General features: G+C 36.7%; 6 protein-coding genes across 6 annotated transcripts; 5 read left to right on the forward strand and 1 right to left on the reverse strand.

Annotated features, from left to right (window-relative positions):
* Positions 1-239: 239 nt before the first annotated feature.
* Positions 240-3519, reverse strand: LOC18011610 (putative nucleobase-ascorbate transporter 10). The gene is made up of 14 exons (XM_006394732.1): positions 3384-3519; positions 3209-3306; positions 2618-2794; positions 2432-2532; positions 2271-2346; positions 2101-2160; positions 1740-1942; positions 1539-1635; positions 1334-1420; positions 1183-1241; positions 982-1073; positions 803-880; positions 567-721; positions 240-458 (listed from the first exon to the last, which is right to left on the reverse strand). The coding sequence occupies exons 1-14, from the start codon at positions 3517-3519 to the stop codon at positions 240-242; spliced, it is 1638 nt and encodes a 545-aa protein (XP_006394794.1).
* An 889-nt stretch (positions 3520-4408) lies between these two features.
* LOC18011758 lies at positions 4409-4777 on the forward strand. Its single transcript, XM_006394733.1, has one exon. It carries the CDS (start codon positions 4409-4411, stop codon positions 4775-4777), a length of 369 nt encoding a protein of 122 aa, XP_006394795.1.
* A 669-nt stretch (positions 4778-5446) lies between these two features.
* LOC18011770 lies at positions 5447-5860 on the forward strand. Its single transcript, XM_024151058.1, has one exon. It carries the CDS (start codon positions 5447-5449, stop codon positions 5858-5860), a length of 414 nt encoding a protein of 137 aa, XP_024006826.1.
* A 5953-nt stretch (positions 5861-11813) lies between these two features.
* Positions 11814-15343, forward strand: LOC18011771 (probable boron transporter 6). The gene is made up of 14 exons (XM_024151351.1): positions 11814-11902; positions 12116-12221; positions 12339-12421; positions 12517-12709; positions 12811-12949; positions 13027-13192; positions 13272-13438; positions 13533-13706; positions 13808-13903; positions 13999-14118; positions 14222-14541; positions 14642-14921; positions 15029-15148; positions 15247-15343. The coding sequence occupies exons 2-14, from the start codon at positions 12118-12120 to the stop codon at positions 15292-15294; spliced, it is 2010 nt and encodes a 669-aa protein (XP_024007119.1). The 5' UTR covers positions 11814-11902; positions 12116-12117; the 3' UTR covers positions 15295-15343.
* A 202-nt stretch (positions 15344-15545) lies between these two features.
* Positions 15546-17210, forward strand: LOC18011772 (cytochrome b-c1 complex subunit 7-2). Its single transcript, XM_006394736.2, has 4 exons — positions 15546-15750; positions 15844-16001; positions 16623-16670; positions 16876-17210. Exons 1-4 carry the CDS (start codon positions 15657-15659, stop codon positions 16942-16944), a joined length of 369 nt encoding a protein of 122 aa, XP_006394798.1. The 5' UTR covers positions 15546-15656; the 3' UTR covers positions 16945-17210.
* Positions 17211-19910: 2700 nt separating this feature from the next.
* LOC18011877 lies at positions 19911-22192 on the forward strand. Its single transcript, XM_006394737.2, has 3 exons — positions 19911-20036; positions 20730-21227; positions 21390-22192. Exons 1-3 carry the CDS (start codon positions 19958-19960, stop codon positions 21914-21916), a joined length of 1104 nt encoding a protein of 367 aa, XP_006394799.1. The 5' UTR covers positions 19911-19957; the 3' UTR covers positions 21917-22192.
* Positions 22193-22195: the final 3 nt, after the last annotated feature.

The following is a 22195-nucleotide window of genomic DNA, read 5'->3' on the forward strand; positions in this document are numbered from 1 at the left end:
TTGGTCTGTGGATCACCTAGCTATATGTATCTAGTTGATCATCCCAAAACTTTGGAACATTGTTTAGTAATAAACGAACAAACTATTAAGGCAAATGAAATATTAAAGATAATTATGTAGCCAGTTAAATAAAACTTTAAGAATGTAGCAAGCGCCATAAGCTTCTAGGTAGACGTTAAAAGAAGAATAAAAACATTCAAAAGGGTAAAAGAATAGAAGGAACTATATATGTGAAAGCATCAATGAGAAGGGAAGAAATTGTTGAGACAACAAGGTAGACTATAAAACTCATCATTTCGGACGTCGAGATTGTATAGTCGAAACTTTTCCCACCATATCAGCCCACAATCTCTCTTGCTTTCATCGCTCTTACGACACAATGTGCAATCAAGCACTAATGCTATCATTCCCGCAATCGTTGCGTGTGACATGAATATCACTCTTAGCACATCTTCCATCTGTTTTAAATTCACACAGTAATCAAAGAAACAAAAACCAATTTGATTAGTCAATTAGTGAAAGAGTGTTAAAAATGCGTCTTAAAGTATACAAGAAGATGTACTGACCCAGTTTGAACGATGATCAGACCGCCAACCTCCGTTATAGTATTCTGTGAAGTATTGAGGGATTGAAATAGCCATGAAAATGGAAAATCCCAAAACGAATTTAATGTTGAAGTTGTTGAGGTTGCAAAACTGTAGAAAGCTAAGTCCCGCAGAAGCTGCATTGCATTGATATTTATTGTACAAAGTAATTTTAAACTTAATAGAAATTGTATGTATGATGTGATGAAGAGACTTACACACATAACATAATACAATGCAGTATATAGATGCCATGATTGGTAACGGTATGGACGCAAAAAAGGCTCCAAACTTTCCTGCAAGTTAATCAAAATAAATAAATACTAATCGTGAAAATATTTAGAAAACTCATATATATATATATATATATGAAGATAGGTTATAAGTATATATATACCAAAAATGGAGAAAAAAATCATGAAGGCAGCTGATATTTGTATCACTCTTCGACTCCCAATCTTAGTCATGGCCAAAAGTCCAACATTTTCTCTAAACATCAACGTATCATAAGCTTTTATTATGATTTGTATATTAGAATTTGTAGTTATCGATAAATTCTCAGAAAATAAAAATCTAATTTAAAGATATATTTCCTTACGCTGATGTTGTGATCCCTGAGATGCCTCCCAGCATGCCACTGAGTAATACACCAACTCCCTACAAAACATTCATTCAAATATAAGAAGATAAAATATAGTTAATAAACGGTTAAAAAAATGTTAAATCAAAAAGTGACTAATTAGACTAACCAGCCAGCCAGTACCACGGCTAACAACTGATGGTGGAATCGGCGTCGCGCTTCCATATCTTGCGGATGCGTAGAACAAACCCGTTGACTACAATAATATATAAGACTTTGCATAAAACCTAATTTTTGTTTTCTTGAGTTCTAATATGTGATACTCATTATATCTAATTATCAGTTTCATATTAAAAAAAAAATGAAAGATTAACCTCAAAGAGAGTGACGAAAGAGGCAGCCATCATCGCAAAAGAATCAGTTATGTCAAAGGTTGGGCCTCCCCATTGGAAAGGATATGGTATGTAAACCCTATTGTTATCCATATAAAGAGAATAGAAAAAAAGAAAAAAAAGTGAATATTGAAATAGTGAATTCGCCTTATAAATAACGTTCAAATGTATAGATGAACTGACCAAGGAGTGTTGGTGATGAGACCAGCACGATCTGTACGGCAACTAGTTTGAGTAGTTCGAGGCTTATGGTCATAAAGACCACTCGTTGTGAGTAACAGAGCGAACAACCATACCAATGGAATGTATACCATTATGCCATAACGGTTGCATATTGATCCGTCCCAATTCATTCCTTGCCTCATCTTCAGACATCGCGGTAAGTACTACAACCCACAGAGAAATAAATAGACGTTATTAAACGTGTAGGTCTTGATAGATATTATAATACAAATGTAGATGTAAATTCTTTACAGAATTAATTTATGTGATTGCTTTACCTTTACCAAACGCAACCTTAATTTTGTGTAGGTTAGAGCTTTACCTGAGTGATAACAACAAGAAGAATCAATCCGGGAAGTCCCACCTCAACGCATCTCGCCAACTAGAAAACCAAAAAAACTTATATTATGAAGAATAGTAAAGTATTCAATAATTAACACAAATAGTTAGATTGTAAATGTTCAATATATATATATATATATATAATCATACCAAAGGGAAGCCGATATGGTAAAGTCCTAGTCCGGTAAATGTTGCCAAAGGAGCAATGGAGAGTGGGCTTAGAAATCTAATGATCACACAACCAAAAATATACTTTTATTTAAAGGTTTAGTCCCCAATTCCGGTACAGTAATATAATATTAATTATGTACCTGATGATATTTCTCCACACGCCTAAGAAACATACAAGAACTTGGAAACAACCGGCAATAATCAGAGCCCCTTGTATGCTTCTCATTGTTCTCACAAACCTCTGGTTAGTTATGTGATCAAACAATTTTTTATTAGTAAAAATTTAATTTATAAAATTAATGATGAAAGTAAGGGTTAACACTTACTTCAAAAGGATCAGTGTAGTAAGTGAAGCGGGTTGAGGAAATGATGGTAGTGACAGGTATGATATAGGCATAAGAAGCAGCAGCTATCACAGGCAATCGAGTTCCAAAGAAAGACTGGAACAATGTTGTTAATCCAGACACAAATAGCAATGTTTGTATAACTCTACCCTTCTCTGCCTGAGAAATGTCACAATATAATCCAATATTTATTTCTTCATGAAATATAATCTTCAAAATCTGATTCCATATATCATTTTTTGAAAGCCTTTCCTTAAAATACCTTTTAAAACAATAAAAATAAAGTTGTGATCCATATAGAAACGTGAGTTTAATTAACAACTTCATCAAAAATAATGCGTTTATACGTTTAAACAACAATAGTGAAAAAAAAAAATTTCAAAATCATAATTCATTAATAAAAATATAGAAGCATACATTATGTATGCATTACGATTTGTTAATATTTTTGAAAAAATATGTTTAGAAGTTTAAAACTTTCCAAAACTTCATATCTTAAAAAACAAGAAAATTATTTTAAGAGAGTATAACAAATAACACCACATGAGACAATGAAGTTAGATCAAAACTTACATCACCACCTCCCATTAGTGGAACTAAGAGACTTGGAATAAGAACCGTGATGCCAAGACTCAACAAATAATGCTGGAAACCCAACACTACCGCTTTAACTGCAACACCAAAATAATATTATTTACAGACAAAGTTACTTAAACATAAACAAATAATTTTCTTTTTAAGGACATACGCCAAGGAGGAGGACTATTGACACAATACTCAATCCCGGGGAGCTGTTCTTTCACCGGGTGGGGCTGTAACTCCACTGTCCTATTGTTGTTAGTGTTTCCACCACCGCCGTTGCCGCCACCATTGGCCGTGGACATGGTAACTTTTTTTGTCTTCTTGTTATTTCAAGTAGATCAATAAAAAAGGTATCCGTCAATTTTTGTATCTACATTAATAGAACATGTTTATCAATCTATATCATTACATTCCCTTAAGAGGTTAAAATGATCACCCACAACTTTAAAAAGAAAATAAATCGTGAAATAAAACAAATGGAGAAGACTTACTCTTAAGAAGGAACCCACACGGGAGGAAGATCGAAGAAGCTTTGTTTGGGAGGATCTAGTCGAAGGGTTGAGAGAATTTGAAAGAGAAGGAGAAGGTGTGGAGTGAAGGAGAAGAAGTCAAAAAGGTTTGGGTTCAAACTCTTAATCTTTTCTCGAACTTTTTATTTATTTTAGAAACATAATTTGAATGATTAAATGAGTGCATTATATACAATTAATGTGGTAATAAAAGTCTAGTACGTCAGTTTTGATATCTGAAATTTGAAATACAAATCCTTTGAAAATTCCTTTGATTTGATCTGAAAAATAAATGATTTATTATTATTTAAATATAAGTTTTGAAATCAAAACGAAATTTTTACTAATCAGAATTCAAGACACTTTCTCTGATTGTTATTAAATAACAATGTCATTTGATCTCTTGGAAGCTCAAATCCTACGGTCAGAGTCTTTGTGTGACCAGCACTACACTTTGACAATCTTAATTGATATTTGGTAAAACTAAACGCCAAAACTAATACCAAGTGAAAATAGTAAAACCCAAATTTTGAAACATAATAAAACTGAAGCGATAAATGTCAAATAGGTTACAAGTCTCTGTCTCAAATAACAGTCTTAGCTTAAGTTCTCAAAACATTAGTATATAATTATCTGAACTTCTTTCCTCCCAAAAAACACTTGGATCAAGAAGCGAGCAACAATGAATACCTCCATGAGCACGATCATCATCTTCTTCATGACCTTCTCTGTAGTCTTTGTTGCCGTTATGGCCGAGAAAATAAACCCTGAGGAAATTTGCATAAGAAGAAATATTGCCCGGTCGCAACCACCAAGCTCTTCAGCCGAGCCCAAGATATCAAAGTTTGACATTTTTGTGGACCAATATTGCAGAGATACAGGGCGTGCCATCATGTTCTATGTGAGGGTGAACAGAAAGTTCCCGTCTCATTACGTCAAAATGTTGTGCAATATATATGAAAACGATGAAAAAAGGGTCATGGACTACATTTTAAAAAGATGGTTAGGATTTTCGAAGCTCGCGTATGGTTTAACTTGTGTTTCTCATTAACAATTTTGTTATGGGTTTAAGAAATTAAAATAGTATTTCTACTATTAAGTTGATTTTTCCATCACGGATTTAATTATTGGGTTCATGCAAATATTATAGATACTACAATAGAAAACCAAGGTTTGGTCACCTAAGATAACATGATTTTTTATTTTTGATGGAATAGAAAGTTATATATCAAATAAATAAACGTTTTTGGTTTTCAAATAGTTGAAATAAAATGTTTCTATGCATTCTCTTTATCAAAAAATGTTTCTATGCATTCTCTCAAATCGCGAAAAAACTTTAGTCTATCTGGTTAGAATTTATTCACCAATCCAGGTAGAAAATATGAATAAAATTATCTTACAAAAGATGTAATCTAGTTATCGTTTTTTTTTCACCATACTTTTTGGTATTTACCTCTTAGGTAAAAGAAAGATTAAATAGTTATAGATGACTATAAGAAAATAAACACTAACTAAAGGGATACATAAAATTTGGTAAAGTCGATTTAAATTGTAGAAATGAGTCAATTAACAAAAAAATACAAATAAAATTGGCAACTTAAACCGTGTTAATTTGCAGAAAATAAATACCGCGTCATAATTCGCCCTTTTTTTTGCTATATAAAGGGAGACGTCAATAATAAAAATAAAAAGAAGAGGCTGTATAGGAACAGAACAAAACATGGGTTTGACAAAAACATCGCTGCTTTTGTATTTTCTTTTCTTATTACATGTTCAACAAAACCTTCTTCCCGTAGATTCACGATCGTTACGTTTAGCCTCCATTGATACGAGTCATGTTTCCTCTATATCCAAGCCAGAAGGTATTGCCTACGGTGGAAAGACACCGGAATTAGTAGTCTTTATCAGAAAAGGCGGTGGTGGTAAGGGAGGAGGTGGACGTGGTGGCGGTATGGCCCGCACGGGACGCGGTCGTCTAAGAAAGTCTCGCGGCGGGCTAGGCGGGTATCCGTTTTACGTGGCTGGGTCACACCACCACGTTAATGGTTCAAACGGTAGTATGAATATTCTTGGATGGACAGGTTTCGGTTCGTTGGGCTTATCAGTCTTGGCCGGATTAGTTTTGTTTTCTTAATAAAGGTTAAAGTATTTGTAAGAGTTTAGGAATGTTTCTTAGATTGAACATTTAGCTAGTTTTACAATTCAAATAGTCGAGTACTATTGAAAGTTTGAAACCACCGATTTTTTTGTCAAAACAATGGATTGTTGGTTATGAATTTACAAGCATGCATACGACATTGTCAAAAATATAGATGTTTTGAAAAACACATGGAGACATGTGTCTAAAATTAATTAGACATTTTAGAATAAAATTATCGATCATTATGAGTTTTGAAAATAGCTATTAATAACGTTGAAGCGGAAACGTTAATATTTATTAATTGAAATACTACATTTATTTCATTATAAATGTTGTTTTAACGTTTTTTCATATATATATATATATATATTTTTTTTTAAATCTTTAAATTTCTGTTAAACCCTTAACCAATACACATGTAAATATCTTTCTAGCCAATGTTATAGTTATAAGTTATAGTCATAGTCACTCAGACTCATAATTGGGTTTTTGTTATACAAAATATCGAATGTAACTGAATAGAACTTTGAGATTTAATAAGAAAAACTCTCTTATTAGCTTAAGGAAACTAACTCAAAACCTTAAGTGTTTAATCTCTCAAAACTCATAAGGATTACCACAGCTTTGGTATCTCTTATATAATGGAGATCTTTCCTAATCCTTTTAGGAATAGTTACATATTTAGATAACTCCTAAATATTAGATAAGTATATTAGATATCTCCTAAATATACTCTAACTTGATCTCCAAGTTATTTCAAGCTTATCCAACAATGTCTCCCTTAAGCTTGAAATTAACTTCCTTCACATCTTGAACTCCCATAAGGCTTCTCATTTCTTTAAACTTGATCCTTCCAAGTGGCTTTGTCAAAATGTCAGCCTTCTGTTCATTCCCTGGTACATGCTCGACCTCCACTTGGTCATTCTCAGTGCACTCACGTATGAAGTGATACCTCCGGTGAATATGTTTGCTACGACCATGAAACACCGGATTTTTGGTAAGTGCAATGGCTGACTTGTTGTCGACTCGAATTGTTACCTTTTTGCATTCCTTATCAGTTATCTCGGCAAAGAGCTCTTGAAGCCATATCGCCTGCTTTGCTGCCTCTGTTGCAGCCATAAATTCGGCTTCACATGATGATAAGGCCACAGTTTCTTGCTTTTGTGAGCACCAGGTAACAGGGCAATCATCGAAGTAGAATATGTGACCAGTGGTACTCTTTCCATCATCTTCATCAACATTGTGACTGCTATCACTGTATTCTACTAAGCCTGTGCCATTCCTGCGTTTGAACATAAGACCATAGGATAGAGTTCCTTGTAGATACCTCAGCACTTGTTTTAAAACTGCTTCATGCGACTCCTTAGGCTCTTGCATATAACGACTTAGAACGCCAACACTGAACGCAAGATCTGGTCTTGTATGAATAAGATATCGAAGACACCCAATGCTCCTTCTGTATCTTTGTTCATCAATCCGATCCTCTTTAGCATCCTTTGAAAGTTTCACACCCTGATCCATCGGCACTTGAGATGCATTGCATTCTTTCATTCCAGCTTCTTCCAGAATTTTAGATGCATATCTCTCTTGACTCAGATTTATGCCATCTTTGTGCTGCAGTACTTCAATTCCTAGATAGTAAGAAAGTTTTCCGAGGTCACTCATCTCAAATCTGGTTGCCATCTCCTCCTTGAACTTATCTATCATTCGCATACTTGATCCTGTGATCAGAAGATCATCCACATAAACTGCAACCACTATGAGGCTTCCTTTCTCTTCCTTTCGATAAAGCGATGGTTCCTTTGTGCATCTCACAAAGCTTAGCTCCTTTAGAACCTTATTTAGCTTCTCATTCCATGCTCTAGGTGCCTGTTTTAATCCATAGAGTGCTTTGTTTAGTTTATAAACTTTGTCTTCACTCCCTTTGATCTCAAATCCTTCAGGTTGTGTGACATAAACCTCCTCCTTTAGCTCTCCATGCAAAAACGCCATCTTGACATCTAGATGATGTACTTCCCAATTTTCTGAGGCAGCTATAGCAATAATGAAGCGAATGGTCTCAATGCGTGCAACAGGAGCAAACACTTCCTCATAATCGACTCCATGTTTTTGAACATATCCTTTTGCAACAAGCCTTGCTTTGTACTTGTTGATACTTCCATCAGGATTACGCTTAACCTTGAAAACCCACTTTAGTCCTATTGCTTTAGCTCCCATTGGTAAGTCAGAGAGGTTCCATGTTTTGTTCTTGTTTATCGATGAAATCTCATCTTCACAAACAGATATCCAATTTTTTGAATCATTTGCCTCATTAAAATTCCACGGTTCTTCGTTCAGGACCAGTAGGAGTCGCTCTCCTTCAACTTCAGCGAGACATACGAAGTCAGCTAGGTATTCAGGTCTTCGATGTGTTCTGTTTGATCTTCTTAATGGAACCTCAGCATTCTCTTGTTCTTCGTCGCCTGAAACAGTGTCATCGAGTTGATCTGCATCATCTCCTGCAGTTCCTCCTCTGTTTTCTTCTGTTGAATCATTGCTCGATTCTTCAGGTGTTTCGATGGAATCTTCATCCCTTCTGATTCCTCTGTTGCCAAACTCGCTAAACTGTAGTTTGAACATGCCCGATTCTCTATTACTTTCTTCTCCTAGACCAGCCCACTTCCAGCTCTTAGTTTCGTCGAAAACTACATCTCTACTTACCACAATTCTTCAGTTTGCAGGATCAAACAATCTATAGGCCTTTGAGCCTGGTTCTGTTCCAAGATGGACCAATACCTGTGATCTTTCATCCAATTTTCTTCGACCTGCAGCCTCTGTTCTCGCATAGCTGATACACCCGAAGACTCGTAGGTGATTGAGATTTGGCTTTCTTCCTTTCAGTGCTTCATATGGTGTCTTGTGATCCTGAAATGATCTTGTTGCCATTCTGTTGATCAAGTAAGTGGTGTGCCTTACAGCTTCTCCCCATAGATAATTTGGCAAATACATATGTTTAAGGATGCTTCTTGTCATATCGAACAGAGTCCTGTTTCTCCTCTATACTACTCCATTTTGCTGTGGAGAGTATGGTGCTGTTAAGTGTCGATGTATACCATGTTCCTCACAGAAATCTCGGAACTCGTGTGATGTGAACTCTCCACCTCTATCTGTACGGAACGTCTTGATCGTGGCTTTTGTTTCTTGTTCCACTATCTTCTTGAAACTCTTAAACTTGTCAAGTGCTTCGCTTTTCTCTTGCAGCAACATTGTCCACATATAACGAGTATGATCATCAATAATGACGAATACATATCGTTTAAGTGTTGATGTTGTTGGTGTAATGGGACCACAAAGGTCCCCATGTATAAGCTCAAGGACTTGAGAAGCTCTGTATGATGTTGACTGTGGGAACGCTTGTCGTGTTTGTTTTCCAAGTAAACAAGACACACAAGTTTCTTTCTCCACCGAGATCCTTGGTAAGCCACTTACGAGTTCTTTGTTAATCATTAGCTTCATGGTATTGAACTACACATGCCCCAAACGTGCATGCCACTTACTTGAATCACTTATTTCTTTTAGCTGCAGACACTTCAGGTAGTCCACCTCCAGGATTACTTTGTACAGACGATTCTTCGACCTTGTAGTCTGCACAAGAAGCTGTCCGTTTCGGTCAAGAAGGTTGAGACGGTCGTTTTTCATTCGTATCTCACATCCTGCTTCTGTTGCTTGGCCTAAGCTGATGATATTGCTTATGAGATCAGGAATATAATAGACATTGTCTAATATTTTATTGTCTCCATTGTCGAACATGAATCGTACCAAACCTTTTCCTCTGATATGTATGCGCGAGTCGTCACCAAATCTTACCATTCCAGTAACTGTCTCATCAAGATCCACGAAGAACAACCGGTTTCCACTCATATGATTATTGGCACCATTATCTAGATACCACACATTACTCGTGTTTAGGTCAGCATCAAAAACTTTGGGCTTGATTTTCTCCTCATTGAGAAATATTACTTCGTGCATCATGAGCTTGTCGGCTTCAGTGGTATCTTCTTCGTTCTCTTCTTCAGTAGCTTGGAGCTTTAGAAGTCTGTCGGGACAATCTGACGCATAATGGCCCTGTTTATCACAACGATAACATGTCACACGATATTCTCTTTCCTTATCTCGTCCTCGTCCGCGACCTCTTCCTCTCCAGTTAGAACGACCTCCTCGTCCTCTTCCCCGGTTTCCATTATAGTTCGCTTGAGAGTTTGATGAATCAGAGTTTGCATACATGAGTTTACTCTGATCATCACTCTGTTCCTCCTCTTCGTCGTTTATTCGCTCCTCGTATGCCTTTAAACGACCAACAATGTCTTCAAACGTAGTTGTTTTTAGATCAAGGACCTGTTCAAGAGCTGCGACGATATGAATAAATCTTTTTCTTGGTAAACTTTTCAAGAATTTCTTCACAAGCTTTGATTCATCAATGGTTTCTCCGAGTGCTGCTGATTTTGAAGAAATTTCTGAAAGTTTGCCAGAGAAAGTATCGATTGTGTCCTCGTCTTTCATCTTGAGTTTGTCAAACTCTGACATTAGTGTTTGTAAGCGTGCTTCCTTAACTCGTTCAGCTCTAACATGTCTTGTCTTGATCGCATCCCACACTTTCTTCGCAGTGTTGAGTTCTCCAACTTGAAGAACTAGGGTTTCGGGTATTGATTGGAAAATCAGTGCTGATGCTATATCATTCTTCTCGGCATCAGTGGATTCTGTTTCCACAATCTCCCAAACCTTGTGAACTTTGAGTAAGCTCCTCATTCTGATGCACCATACCGTATAGTTTGTAGTAGTAAGCATAGGGCATTGAATGGAGGAACCACTCGCCTCTTTAGGTCGTATAGCAGGAACAAGATCTCCCATAGTTCCTTTGATCGAATCTCTGTGCTAAGATCGTAAGCTCTGATACCAAATATCGAATGTAAGTGAATAGAACTTTGAGATTTAATAAGAAAAACTCTCTTATTAGCTTAAGGAAACTAACTCAAAACCTTAAGTGTTTAATCTCTCAAAACTCATAAGGATTACCACAGCTTTGGTATCTCTTATATAGTGGAGATCTTTCTTAATCTTTTTAAGAATAGTTACATATTTAGATAACTCCTAAATATTAGATAAGTATATTAGATATCTCTAAAATATACTCTAACTTGATCTCCAAGTTATTTCAAGCTTATCCAACACAAAAGACGCTTTCAAAGATTAATATCTACAGCAATTACGTATGGCTTTCCACAAAGTTCTGAAAAATCTACATAAAATATAATGGTTATGTATCGAGTTCGGTGTACGTTTATGCTTTTAAGGAATATAAATTAACTACTATTTTAAGACTGTACCATCGCTACACCACTCTCTAGTCTCTACTATGAATGGGGGATAGATAATGAGGTGGCCTACTGATATAGCAACGAAACTTAAAAAAAACAAAAACAAAAAAACAGCAACGAAATAAGCTATTTACATTCGCCAAATTTGTTGGCCACTTGTGATTTTGATCCCGTTTTTTTATAGCCATTTACGGAAATATAAATATATTGACTATTGAGTAAACATTTGGACCAAAGAAACGCTAATTCATAAATTAAAGGTGAATGAAAACCATTTAACCTAAAACTGAACAGGATGACGTGTCATGGAGTTTAATTAGCTGTTTTGTTTTGGTCAACTATTTAATTAGATGTTATAACTGGATTATTGGTAAAACAGTTAGAATCATGGGTGGAGAATTACGCGGTTTACTATTAGTTATGTGACTTATGTCTAAAAAACACGCATCGCAAACGAATTTTGGCTCTCTAGTTTCCTCCTTTGTTCTGCCAATGATATTCTGCCACCTCAGCAATACAAGTCCCTTCTTTTTCTTTTCTCCCAACGATCGTCTGTCTTGCTTTTCTTTTTTTTTGAATTTCCGCCGATTTCTTCCCTCACTCTCTAGACTTTCCTAACAAAATTCCTCGATTTTCGAGAGAGAGAAGCAAGGTACCTTCGCCGGATTCTTGAGCTCTCCAGGTATGTCGATTCAATGCATGATTAGAAGCCATGTGCCCACTTCTTGCAGATATTATAGCTGTTTTAGGTTTTGTCTGATTCTATTCCTAGTATTGTCCGAAATCTGGAAGAGGTTTAATGGTCCTAGTATTATTTTCGCCTCTTCAATTTCTTCTCTTTAGGTTACTCTGGAATTGTCATCATAACTGTGAATGTGTGTGTGAATTTCTACAGCAATGGAGAGTGAAAGAGGTCCATTTCAGGGAATACTCAGAGATATTGAAGGTAGACGCAAATGCTACAAACAAGATTGGATTCTTGGTATAAAAAATGGTATAAGGTAAGGTTTAATTGACACAAATTTCAAATTTTAAATCTTTCGGTTGGTAAGTATATTGATGCTAAACATTGAGATCAAATTCACTTTTTTGACTATTTGATTTCAATGTTTCACTAGGATTTTGGCTCCGACTTGCTATATTTTCTTTGCCTCTTCTCTTCCAGTTGTTGCCTTTGGTGAGCAACTAAGTAAACATACAGGTACCATATACACATATTGTATCTTCCCATTATTGCTATTTATGAACTCGCCAGTGCATTTTCTCCTACCTCTGATGATTTCTATTCAACTCTAGGCGGAGCTCTGAGTGCAGTGGAAACATTAGCTTCTACATCAATCTGCGGAATCATCCACGCGGTTTTTGGTGGACAGCCATTGTTGATACTTGGGGTTGCAGAGCCAACCATCATTATGTATACTTATCTTTATAGTTTCTGCGTTAGTAGACCGGATCTTGGTGGGGAGCTTTACCTAGCTTGGGTTGCATGGTAATGACACCAACAAAATAATTTACCCTCTTACTTAGTTAGGAATGTGTGAATGTAACTGTTTTCTCTGAGAGTTTTTTTCTTTTGCTAATTTTATGCAGGGTTTGTGTATGGACTGCAGTTTTGCTTATGCTTCTATCGATATTTAATGCCTGCAAAATCATCACGAAATTCACTAGAATCGCTGGGGAACTCTTTGGCATGTTGATTGCTGTTCTCTTTTTACAAGAAGCTATCAAGGTACAGCACCAGTTCATTTTTCAGGTTAGCCATATATATGTTATAGTGAAACATGCGTGTTTTATACATACATGCAGGGATTGATTAGCGAGTTTCATGCCCCCGAGAGTGAAAGCCATGAATCAGGAGAGTCACATTTCCTCTGGCTTTATACAAATGGGTTGCTTGCAATAATTTTCTCTCTAGGCCTTGTAATCACTGCGCTGAAGAGCAGGAGAGCGAAATCTTGGAAATACGGGTTTGGTGTGTCATTTTTCTATTTACTTATACTTCCTTATATAAGGTGTACATAGATGTTGACTTAGACCACTAAAAACTATAGGGTGGCTTCGGAGTTTCATCGGAGATTATGGTGTTCCCTTAATGGTCTTGTTATGGACAGCATTGTCTTACACGATTCCTAGTAAAGTCCCTCCAAGTGTTCCTCGAAGACTCTTTTGTCCTCTTCCATGGGAGCCAGCTTCATTGTACCATTGGACTGTAATCAAGGTAAGATCTTAGATGGAAAACATGCTACTATGATCAATCAAATTTCAAAATAAACTATCTACTTATAGAGATATGCAAAACTTGTTGTATACAGGACATGGGGAAGGTACCAGTAATGTATATCTTTGCTGCGTTTATACCTGCTTTGATGATAGCAGGACTTTACTTCTTCGACCATAGTGTAGCTTCACAAATGGCACAGCAGAAAGAGTTTAATCTAAAGAACCCTTCTGCTTACCACTACGACATCTTCTTGCTGGGAATTATGGTGTGTTTTCTTTTACGTTCTAAAAGCTGTTTTCAAAGATACTGTTCAATTTTCATGGTGTAGTGAAAAGTTTGAGATCTTGTTGTTATGGTGATTTGTAGACTTTAATATGTGGACTACTTGGACTTCCTCCTTCAAATGGTGTTATTCCTCAGGCTCCAATGCACACAAAGAGTCTTGCGATTCTCAATCGACAGGTAAGATCAAAATATACGAGAAGAAGAGAGAGTTAAAACAGAGAGGATATATTCTTACAACTTAAAAGCCTGTCTTTTGTTTTTTTTTTTCGCAGCTGACACGCAAGAAAATGGTGAAGAGTGCGAAAGAGTGTATGAAGATGAAAGCCAGCAAATCAGAAATATATGGGAAAATGCAAAGAGTGTTTATAGAGATGGAGACATGTACACCTCAAGTTAGTAATGGCTTCTCCTATATCTATATATCTATAGAATAATCTGACAAATCTACTGCAAGAAAAGAACTGGAAAATAAAAAGAACCAAACATTTTGTGTAGCTTTGTTCAGTAGCCACGGATTTGAAAGACTTGAAAGAAGTGGTAATGAGAGCCGAGGAAGGAGAGGATACAAAAGGCAAATTCGATCCTGATGTGCATATAGAGGCTAACTTACCGGTTAGAGTAAACGAGCAAAGAGTGAGCAATCTGTTGCAATCAATCCTAGTGGGTTTAACACTCCTAGCTGTGCCAGTCATCAAAATGATCCCAAGTTCAGTTCTTTGGGGTTACTTTGCTTATATGGCAATAGACAGTCTCCCCGGAAACCAGTTCTTTGAGAGACTGTTGCTTCTCTTCATTCCTCCAAGCCGACTTTTCAAGTTAGTTAAAAAAAAAAAAAAAAAAAAAGCCTTTTCTTTTTCTTTAGTTTATTTGCAGAGAAAGAGTTGGTTTCTGAATGACTGGTTTCATAAAATGCAGAGTCCTAGAAGGAGTACACGCTTCGTTTGTGGAGTTGGTACCATATAGAGTGATTGTGGCCTTTACACTATTCCAGTTTGTATATTTTCTCTTGTGTTATGGGATGACATGGATTCCTATGGCTGGAATATTTTTCCCGGCGCTATTCTTCCTACTCATAAGTATCAGAGAACACTTGCTCCCCAAGTGGTTCGATCCACAATACCTTCAAGTGTTAGATGCTGCTGACTATGAAGAAATAGTAGCAGCACCTATGCAACACTCGAGTTTTGCATACCGGGTAATGCTCTTTTTTTCTTATGTATTTTTTTTTTGTCTTAATGATTCTTGATTTTAGTCAGAAGCTTACTGTGAATGATAGAACTTATAAACAATTTTCGTGAGCAGAAACTGGGATCTTCTCGTCATTTATCAGAATGTGAAGATGAATTCCACGACGCAGAGATATTGGACGAGATGACTACTAGTAGAGGTGAAATCAGGATCCGAACTATAAGTTTCAAGGAGGTAATCAAATAGCTTTCATACATATTCCAACTATTTATTCGGTTTGGTTAACCCACAATCCAAGAAAAAAAAATGCATAAACAAGAATCTTGTTCCAGGTGTACCCGGAGCCTGAAGAGAGACGCATAACATTTGAACCACATTGAAAACACCATGATTTGCAGTTGTTGTTGTTGTATACAAATGTATCTGTGCATATTACATCGACTAAGTTATAACTGTCTTATAGTGGAAAATACATGTTTTCAGCAATTCATGACTCTTAGTGGTTAACTTGTCCTCGAATCTGGACTATCGCATTCAAATAATCCAGCACTTGTTGCATGGATGATCGTTTCTTCGAGTCTTACCTCAAGGCATTGTTTTATAATCTCGCAAAATACGACGCCGTTTTATCAGATGTCTCTTGATTCTTCTTCTTCCTTCCTGTGTAAAATAGAATAAATAATATAAGGTTAGCAACTTAGCATAGGTTGCAATCGCATTTCGATGTACAGCAGGAGAAGATATGGCGTCGTTTCTCCAATATCTAGTCGATCCGAGGAAGAATTTCTTAGCTCGTCTGCACATGAAGTCCATCTCTAACCGCCTCCGTAGATACGGTACTCATTTTTCCTCTCTCTCTCTCACTGTGGAACGAGCACTGGTTCCTCTCTGTTCGTTTTCGCCCTGATTTTTGATTTTTCGAATTTCAGGTCTCAGATACGACGATCTCTACGACCCTTTGTATGATTTGGACATTAAGGAGGCGCTTAATCGATTGCCCAGAGAGATTGTTGATGCTCGGAACCAGCGTCTAAAGCGTGCATTGGATCTCTCCATGAAACACGAGTACCTCCCTGATAATCTTCAGGTATGTCTGTGTGTCTCCAAACGAAGTTATATACAGGGGGAGATAGCTATGATAGTTTGAACTTCTCTGGTTTGCATTGTAATGTGTGATTGATTGTACCGACGTTTAAGCTTTGCAGAGAGAAATTAGATCATATTGTCGCTTTCTCTGGATTGATTATGTGTAATGCATTAGTGTTTGCAGAGATTGTGTCTACAAGCTGCATTTTTCAATTGCTTTGCTTAGGCTATTTTATAATTTTATTCTCTTCCCAATGTTCCATGCTTACTTTTTTGTCGTAAGCTATGAATGTTTTCTAATTTAAGGTCTAAGTAAGACATGGATTAAAATGCTCTTTTGTGAACAACCATACATGTTAAGCTTTTTAGTTCCTTAGTATAGTCTTTATAGCATAGCCCGATAAGCTGTAAGATATTGTATCACGTTTTTCTTTTATGTACCATCATACTGCAGGCTGCAACATATGACATTCCTCATGACTGAGGAAGGCTTGAATCTACTACAGCTTCTTTTGCCTCTTTTCATGAAAGAAATGTTTCTGATATGGTTCTTCTAATTGTGAAATAGGACTATAGAAGCTTATTTAAACCTTTTTCTTTCTTTGTCTCTATAATTTCACAGGCAATGCAGACACCATTCAGGAGCTACCTCCAAGAAATGCTGGCTCTTGTAAGTCCCATGCAATTTCTTGTAAGAACAAAAATAGGATGACGCCTAACTTTCTTTTGCCAGCTCAAACTACCCAATGTTGGTTTGATTTACACAAATATCCATATTCATATCTCCTGCTGCTAGATCCATGACCAAGAAAGTGAAGATGTTTTGGTTTTCTCTGTCTTATAGCAATGTTCTTACGTGGGGGCTTTGTTTGCAGGTGAAGAGAGAGAGAGCTGAGCGAGAGGCATTGGGAGCTCTACCTCTTTACCAGAGAACCATTCCTTAAGCATGTTAGTCTCTCTTGTGCAATACTTAAAAGCCTAGTTAACCAAACAGATCCTATTCTTAGTTTGCTATGTATGGTTATCCACAGTTCATGTAAACACTGTACTTATGTATAAGGTTGTATGATATTGATGTTTAATGTAAGTTTTGGTTGAGCAATGGAGTGCAGAAGGGGAGAGAGTCTTGGACCAAAACTCTTGGTGTAACAAAAATAAAAAGGAGGTTAAGTGTTTATGTCTACAAAGTTCCTCAAAGATGCCATTTTAAACATTTTTTACATGAATCATGTACAGCGATGCTTTGCACGGTACTGAGGTAGATAAGAATAGGATAAGGTATTATATTAAATAGATTGGTCAGTAGAAAACGATATGGTGTTCTATTTGAAGACAATTCCATGTGAGTCACATTAAGCACAGGAGGGGCCTAAAATCATTAATGAATTACTTAATGAAAAAGAAGAGGAAAAAGACAACGTTTAATTGAATTGTTATATGTGAGTAACTTCCTCCTAGTCTTTTCTCTCACTTACCAACTATTATTGTTAAATGTTGAGTACTTAGATTAGTTTTGTTGTCGTTGTTTTGTGGAGACTAAAGAGGCTTTAAAAATCTCTTCAAATTTTTTTTTTTTTTTTGCGTTCTGGTTGATTCTGAAATACTAGTTGAAGTCGTTACTCGTTACTAGTTACTACTACTCGATCTTAATGAGGAAAAAATTTGCCTTTGAACAACAAAAATGGAAATGCATGATCTGATATAACATGAATAACTAAATGAATATAACGGGCCTTAAACATTTTGTCTTTACTATATGAGTAAACCTAATAATATTGTAAGGCTATGGATAGTTTTTTGTGTGTACTATCTAGGCAGAGATGGTGGAGTGACGAGGCTATGGGCCCGTAAAAGAGTTAAAAGAAGTGTACAAGGAGGAGGAGACAAAGCCATGATCCTGCCTTTTGCACTCTCTTCTCGCCCTCTTCTTTTTTTTTTTTTTTTCTTACATCGACCCCACTCCTCGTTACCTACTGGCCCACCCACGTTTCCGACGGTTTTTGGTCTTTTTTTGGCTCCATTGTCTTATTCTTCAGATTCAACATTTTTAAATTTTTGGTAGTTTGGTTGAATTTGCTCTTATAGTCCTAATCAATATTTTCTGCTGTTCTATAATACAATACTGCCCCAAATGGTTTCTGTATGATATTATCAAATGCTTCCAACAAAACAAAACAAAAGGGAATCAGAAATCGTTATTCTTCAAATCAAAACACATATTACATACAATTTTTTTCTAGAATCGAAATCACGATCTTAATCCCAAAACTCTCACATACTAATTATCTCATAACACCTTAATCTTCCAATTGATTTGAAATCATAAAATATGTGTAGTTTAGAGATGATTCATTTAACTTTATGCAGCCACCGAAAAAAGTTCTGTCAAAAAATTATATTGTTAGGAGTCTATTCAATCTTAATATACAGTAATACGTGTTGTAATAGACCATTTTATTTTTATCTATGAGTTCCAAAGATAAGAGTTGTGCAACAAAATTTTTAGTATGATGTGCTCGATGTTGATTGAATTTGTATAATTCATGAAAATGAGATAAATACAATTGCAACGCGGCAACGCCCATTAGTTCTCCTTTCTTGGGCTGATAAAAATTGAGAAGAAGACACAATTCTGAATTTCTGAGACCATCTTTTCTAGCCGACTTTGGAAACCGCATTCTTAGCCAGTGAACGGTGCCTTTCCATAGCTTACACATTTATCATTTTTATTATACAGCTGTGGATCCTAAAATCCACACTCAAGGATTTAGTGTGTTGATTTTGTGGTAAAAGAATTTAGGCAAGAATTCTGGTAAGAACGATGTAAAAATAAAAACAAAAACCGACGAATTTGGATTGTATTGATGAAAGATGAATGTTTACAAAGTGTTTTTGTGCTCAAGATTGAATGCCCTTTACAAGAGATTCAACTCCTATTTATACTAAATAGAACGAAACATACTAAATAGAACGAGACGAACTGTTCCGAGATCCGCGGGTTGATACGTTCTCTCCTTCTCCGAGATCTCCGCGATCTCCTCTTATCTACGACCTCTTCTTCTCCGAAATCTCCGCGATCTCTTTTTATCCAGCTTTCCGCATAGATTGACTTGTACTTGAATATATTCCTTGGAGATGCTTTCCTTGCCTTATTTACGGACCTATAGGGCCTAAAACTTCCCTTATAATGGCTTGTTCACTCAAAGTGCTTTATGGGCTGGATTTGGGCTAAATCCGACACCAACAACAGCCAAGAAATCCAAAAGATATAAACCAAAAGACCAAAAAAGGCACAAAGAGACAACATATCAATGAAGACAAAAGGAAACAAAACTCTTTGAGCTTTTTTTTCTTTTTACTTTGGTGTTGAAACACATGCCACGCCACGATAAACGATTCTCCTCGTAGTATCTCCACCGATATTCTATCAAAACGACAAAATTGACCACTGTTATCATAAATAATCAGATATGTCACGTAGTTTCAGATGTAAGATTAGTAAAAAACACCTCAATTATTTTCACAATCTTAGACATAGGTGTTTACATGTGTTTATAGCATGTGATGTGGTCATGTGGATAAGAGATTATCATTGCATAATTACGTTTAGTATGTTTTTCTTTGATTGTGGTATTCGGTCTTCCCTAGTCACCGCCTCGCCGAGATAAGACTAAGTATATAAGCAGAACTAAGATTAATTATACCAAAAATGATTAAACTTAATTTTAATCCCGGAAGTGCCCCCAATATGTCAATAAAGGTACCAAATCTCTGGAAAGGAGTGAGGCCACAACCCCACGTGGGATACGCGAACTACATCAGTGGCACACACTCGTAATATACAGCAACCTCTAAGGGCACTTTAATAGCTCCAGCTCCTTATAAGCAATTGCCTCGACACTCTATAATTGACACTAAACAACATTTATCTCTTTTCTCTCTCGGCGTTCCGATACAATGGGAGGCATCACCGTCGTGTCTATCTTCCTTCTTATCATCGCCACCGCCAATTCCGCCGCCGTCTACTTCCGTGACGGTAAGATTCTTCTACACCTATACATATACACAATTATACCAATTCAGATTAACCACTGTAGATTAAGTTAATAATTTTTGAAGAACAAACTCCAATTCTTTCTCTAGTTATTGCTTTTCCTATCTTTTGAACCGTTGAGTGCAGTAAATAAACCATCCCATTAGTTATGCTTCATAAATTCATTTTCACAAATTTTATGAAAAGAAAGTGGGATAGAAAAACGATTTCATTCAGAATTCTTAAAAAAAGGAGTTGAAGTCAAAGGAATCAGTATAATGCTGGTAATGAAAATATGTCATTATTGTCGTCGGAATGGTTATGATATTAGTACTTGCTTCTGCTACAATAGTGTACTGAAACGAAGTTATTCTTTTACAATTTTAGTACTGTAAACTACAATTGTTGTAGTTTTTTCAATTTTCATAAAAACTGATGCTGAATTTACAATTTTAACCCCGTTACTGACACAAACACACCGCGCGATAAAAGTTTTTGGACATTTCCAATCAATGAAGCTGAGTGGGTCCATCACGAAAGCTAATTCGTGTAATTAGATAGGCCCAGTTAGGCTGTCTCTCGGACACACCTCACGTGTTTATTATATCTTCTTTTTATTTCCTTTTTTTGTAATATTAAAAATAGTTTAAATCGCTAATATCGTAAAGGACAAATTGGGAATTTGCTTTTAAACAGGGATGTTACCGAACGGGGACTTCGAGCTAGGACCAAAACCATCGGACATGAAAGGAACAGAGGTGTTGAACAAAATGGCGATACCAAAATGGGAAGTAACAGGGTTCGTCGAGTACATAAGCTCAGGACATAAACAAGGAGACATGCTTCTCGTTGTTCCCGCCGGCAAATTCGCAGTAAGGCTAGGAAACGAAGCATCGATCAAGCAAAGACTCAAAGTTGTCAAAGGAATGTATTACTCTCTCACTTTCAGCGCCGCGAGAACTTGCGCTCAGGACGAGCGTCTCAACATCTCGGTGTCACCAGATTCCGGCGTTATTCCGGTACAGACGGTGTACAGTAGCAGCGGGTGGGATCTATACGCTTGGGCGTTTCAAGCAGAGAGTGAGATCGCAGATATAGTGATTCATAATCCAGGCGTTGAAGAGGATCCAGCTTGTGGTCCACTCATTGACGGTGTTGCTATGAGAGCTCTTTACCCTCCTCGACCAACCAACAGTAAGTAACTCTTAGTTTCTTGTTCTTGAACATGTCATGTTTCTTGTTCTTGAACATGTCAGGTTATATGAAATTATTACAAGAATTTCTCCACACTGTAACTAAATTGAACCAAATTTGTTTTTAGCCTAAGCCAAATCCGAAATTGATTGATTTTGACAGAGAACATATTGAAAAACGGAGGGTTTGAAGAAGGGCCACTAGTATTACCAGGAGCGACCACAGGAGTTTTGATCCCACCGTTTATAGAAGACGACCACTCTCCTTTACCTGGTTGGATGGTCGAGTCTCTCAAAGCCGTCAAATACGTAGACACCGAACATTTCTCAGTCCCACAAGGTCGCCGAGCTATTGAGCTTGTGGCAGGCAAAGAGAGTGCCATTGCTCAAGTGGCTAGGACCGTCGTTGGTAAGACTTACGTGCTGTCTTTTGCGGTTGGAGACGCTAACAATGCTTGCAAAGGTTCAATGGTAGTCGAGGCTTTTGCGGGAAAAGATACGCTTAAGGTACCTTACGAGTCGCGTGGCACGGGAGGGTTTAAACGTGCTTCGATCCGGTTTGTTGCGGTTTCGACAAGAACTAGAGTTATGTTTTACAGCACTTTTTATGCTATGAGGAGCGATGATTTCTCTTCTTTGTGTGGGCCTGTGATTGACGACGTCAAGCTTTTAAGCGTTCGTAAGCATTAGAAGAATGAATGAATCTCTTATATTACAAGAAAGGAAGTGTCTGCTTTTTCTTTTTTTTTTTAAAAAAAAATTGTCTTCTTGGTGTGTTTTTGATTTTAATTTAAAAGAGATGGGTGAAAGACAGAGGAGAAGCTTATTTACTAGGGATCTTGCTTATATTGTATTTTCTTGTACGAGAAGGCAAAAAAAACGTGCCGTTTTCTTATGTATGTAGGCCGTTTACGTTTTATGGAGCCTTTTTTACAAACTTGCAAGAATAAAAGTGTGTTCATATCTGAT

Source organism: Eutrema salsugineum, unplaced genomic scaffold (genome assembly GCF_000478725.1).
Source record: "Eutrema salsugineum unplaced genomic scaffold, Eutsalg1_0 scaffold_6, whole genome shotgun sequence".
NCBI classification, from domain to species: Eukaryota; Viridiplantae; Streptophyta; class Magnoliopsida; order Brassicales; family Brassicaceae; genus Eutrema; species Eutrema salsugineum.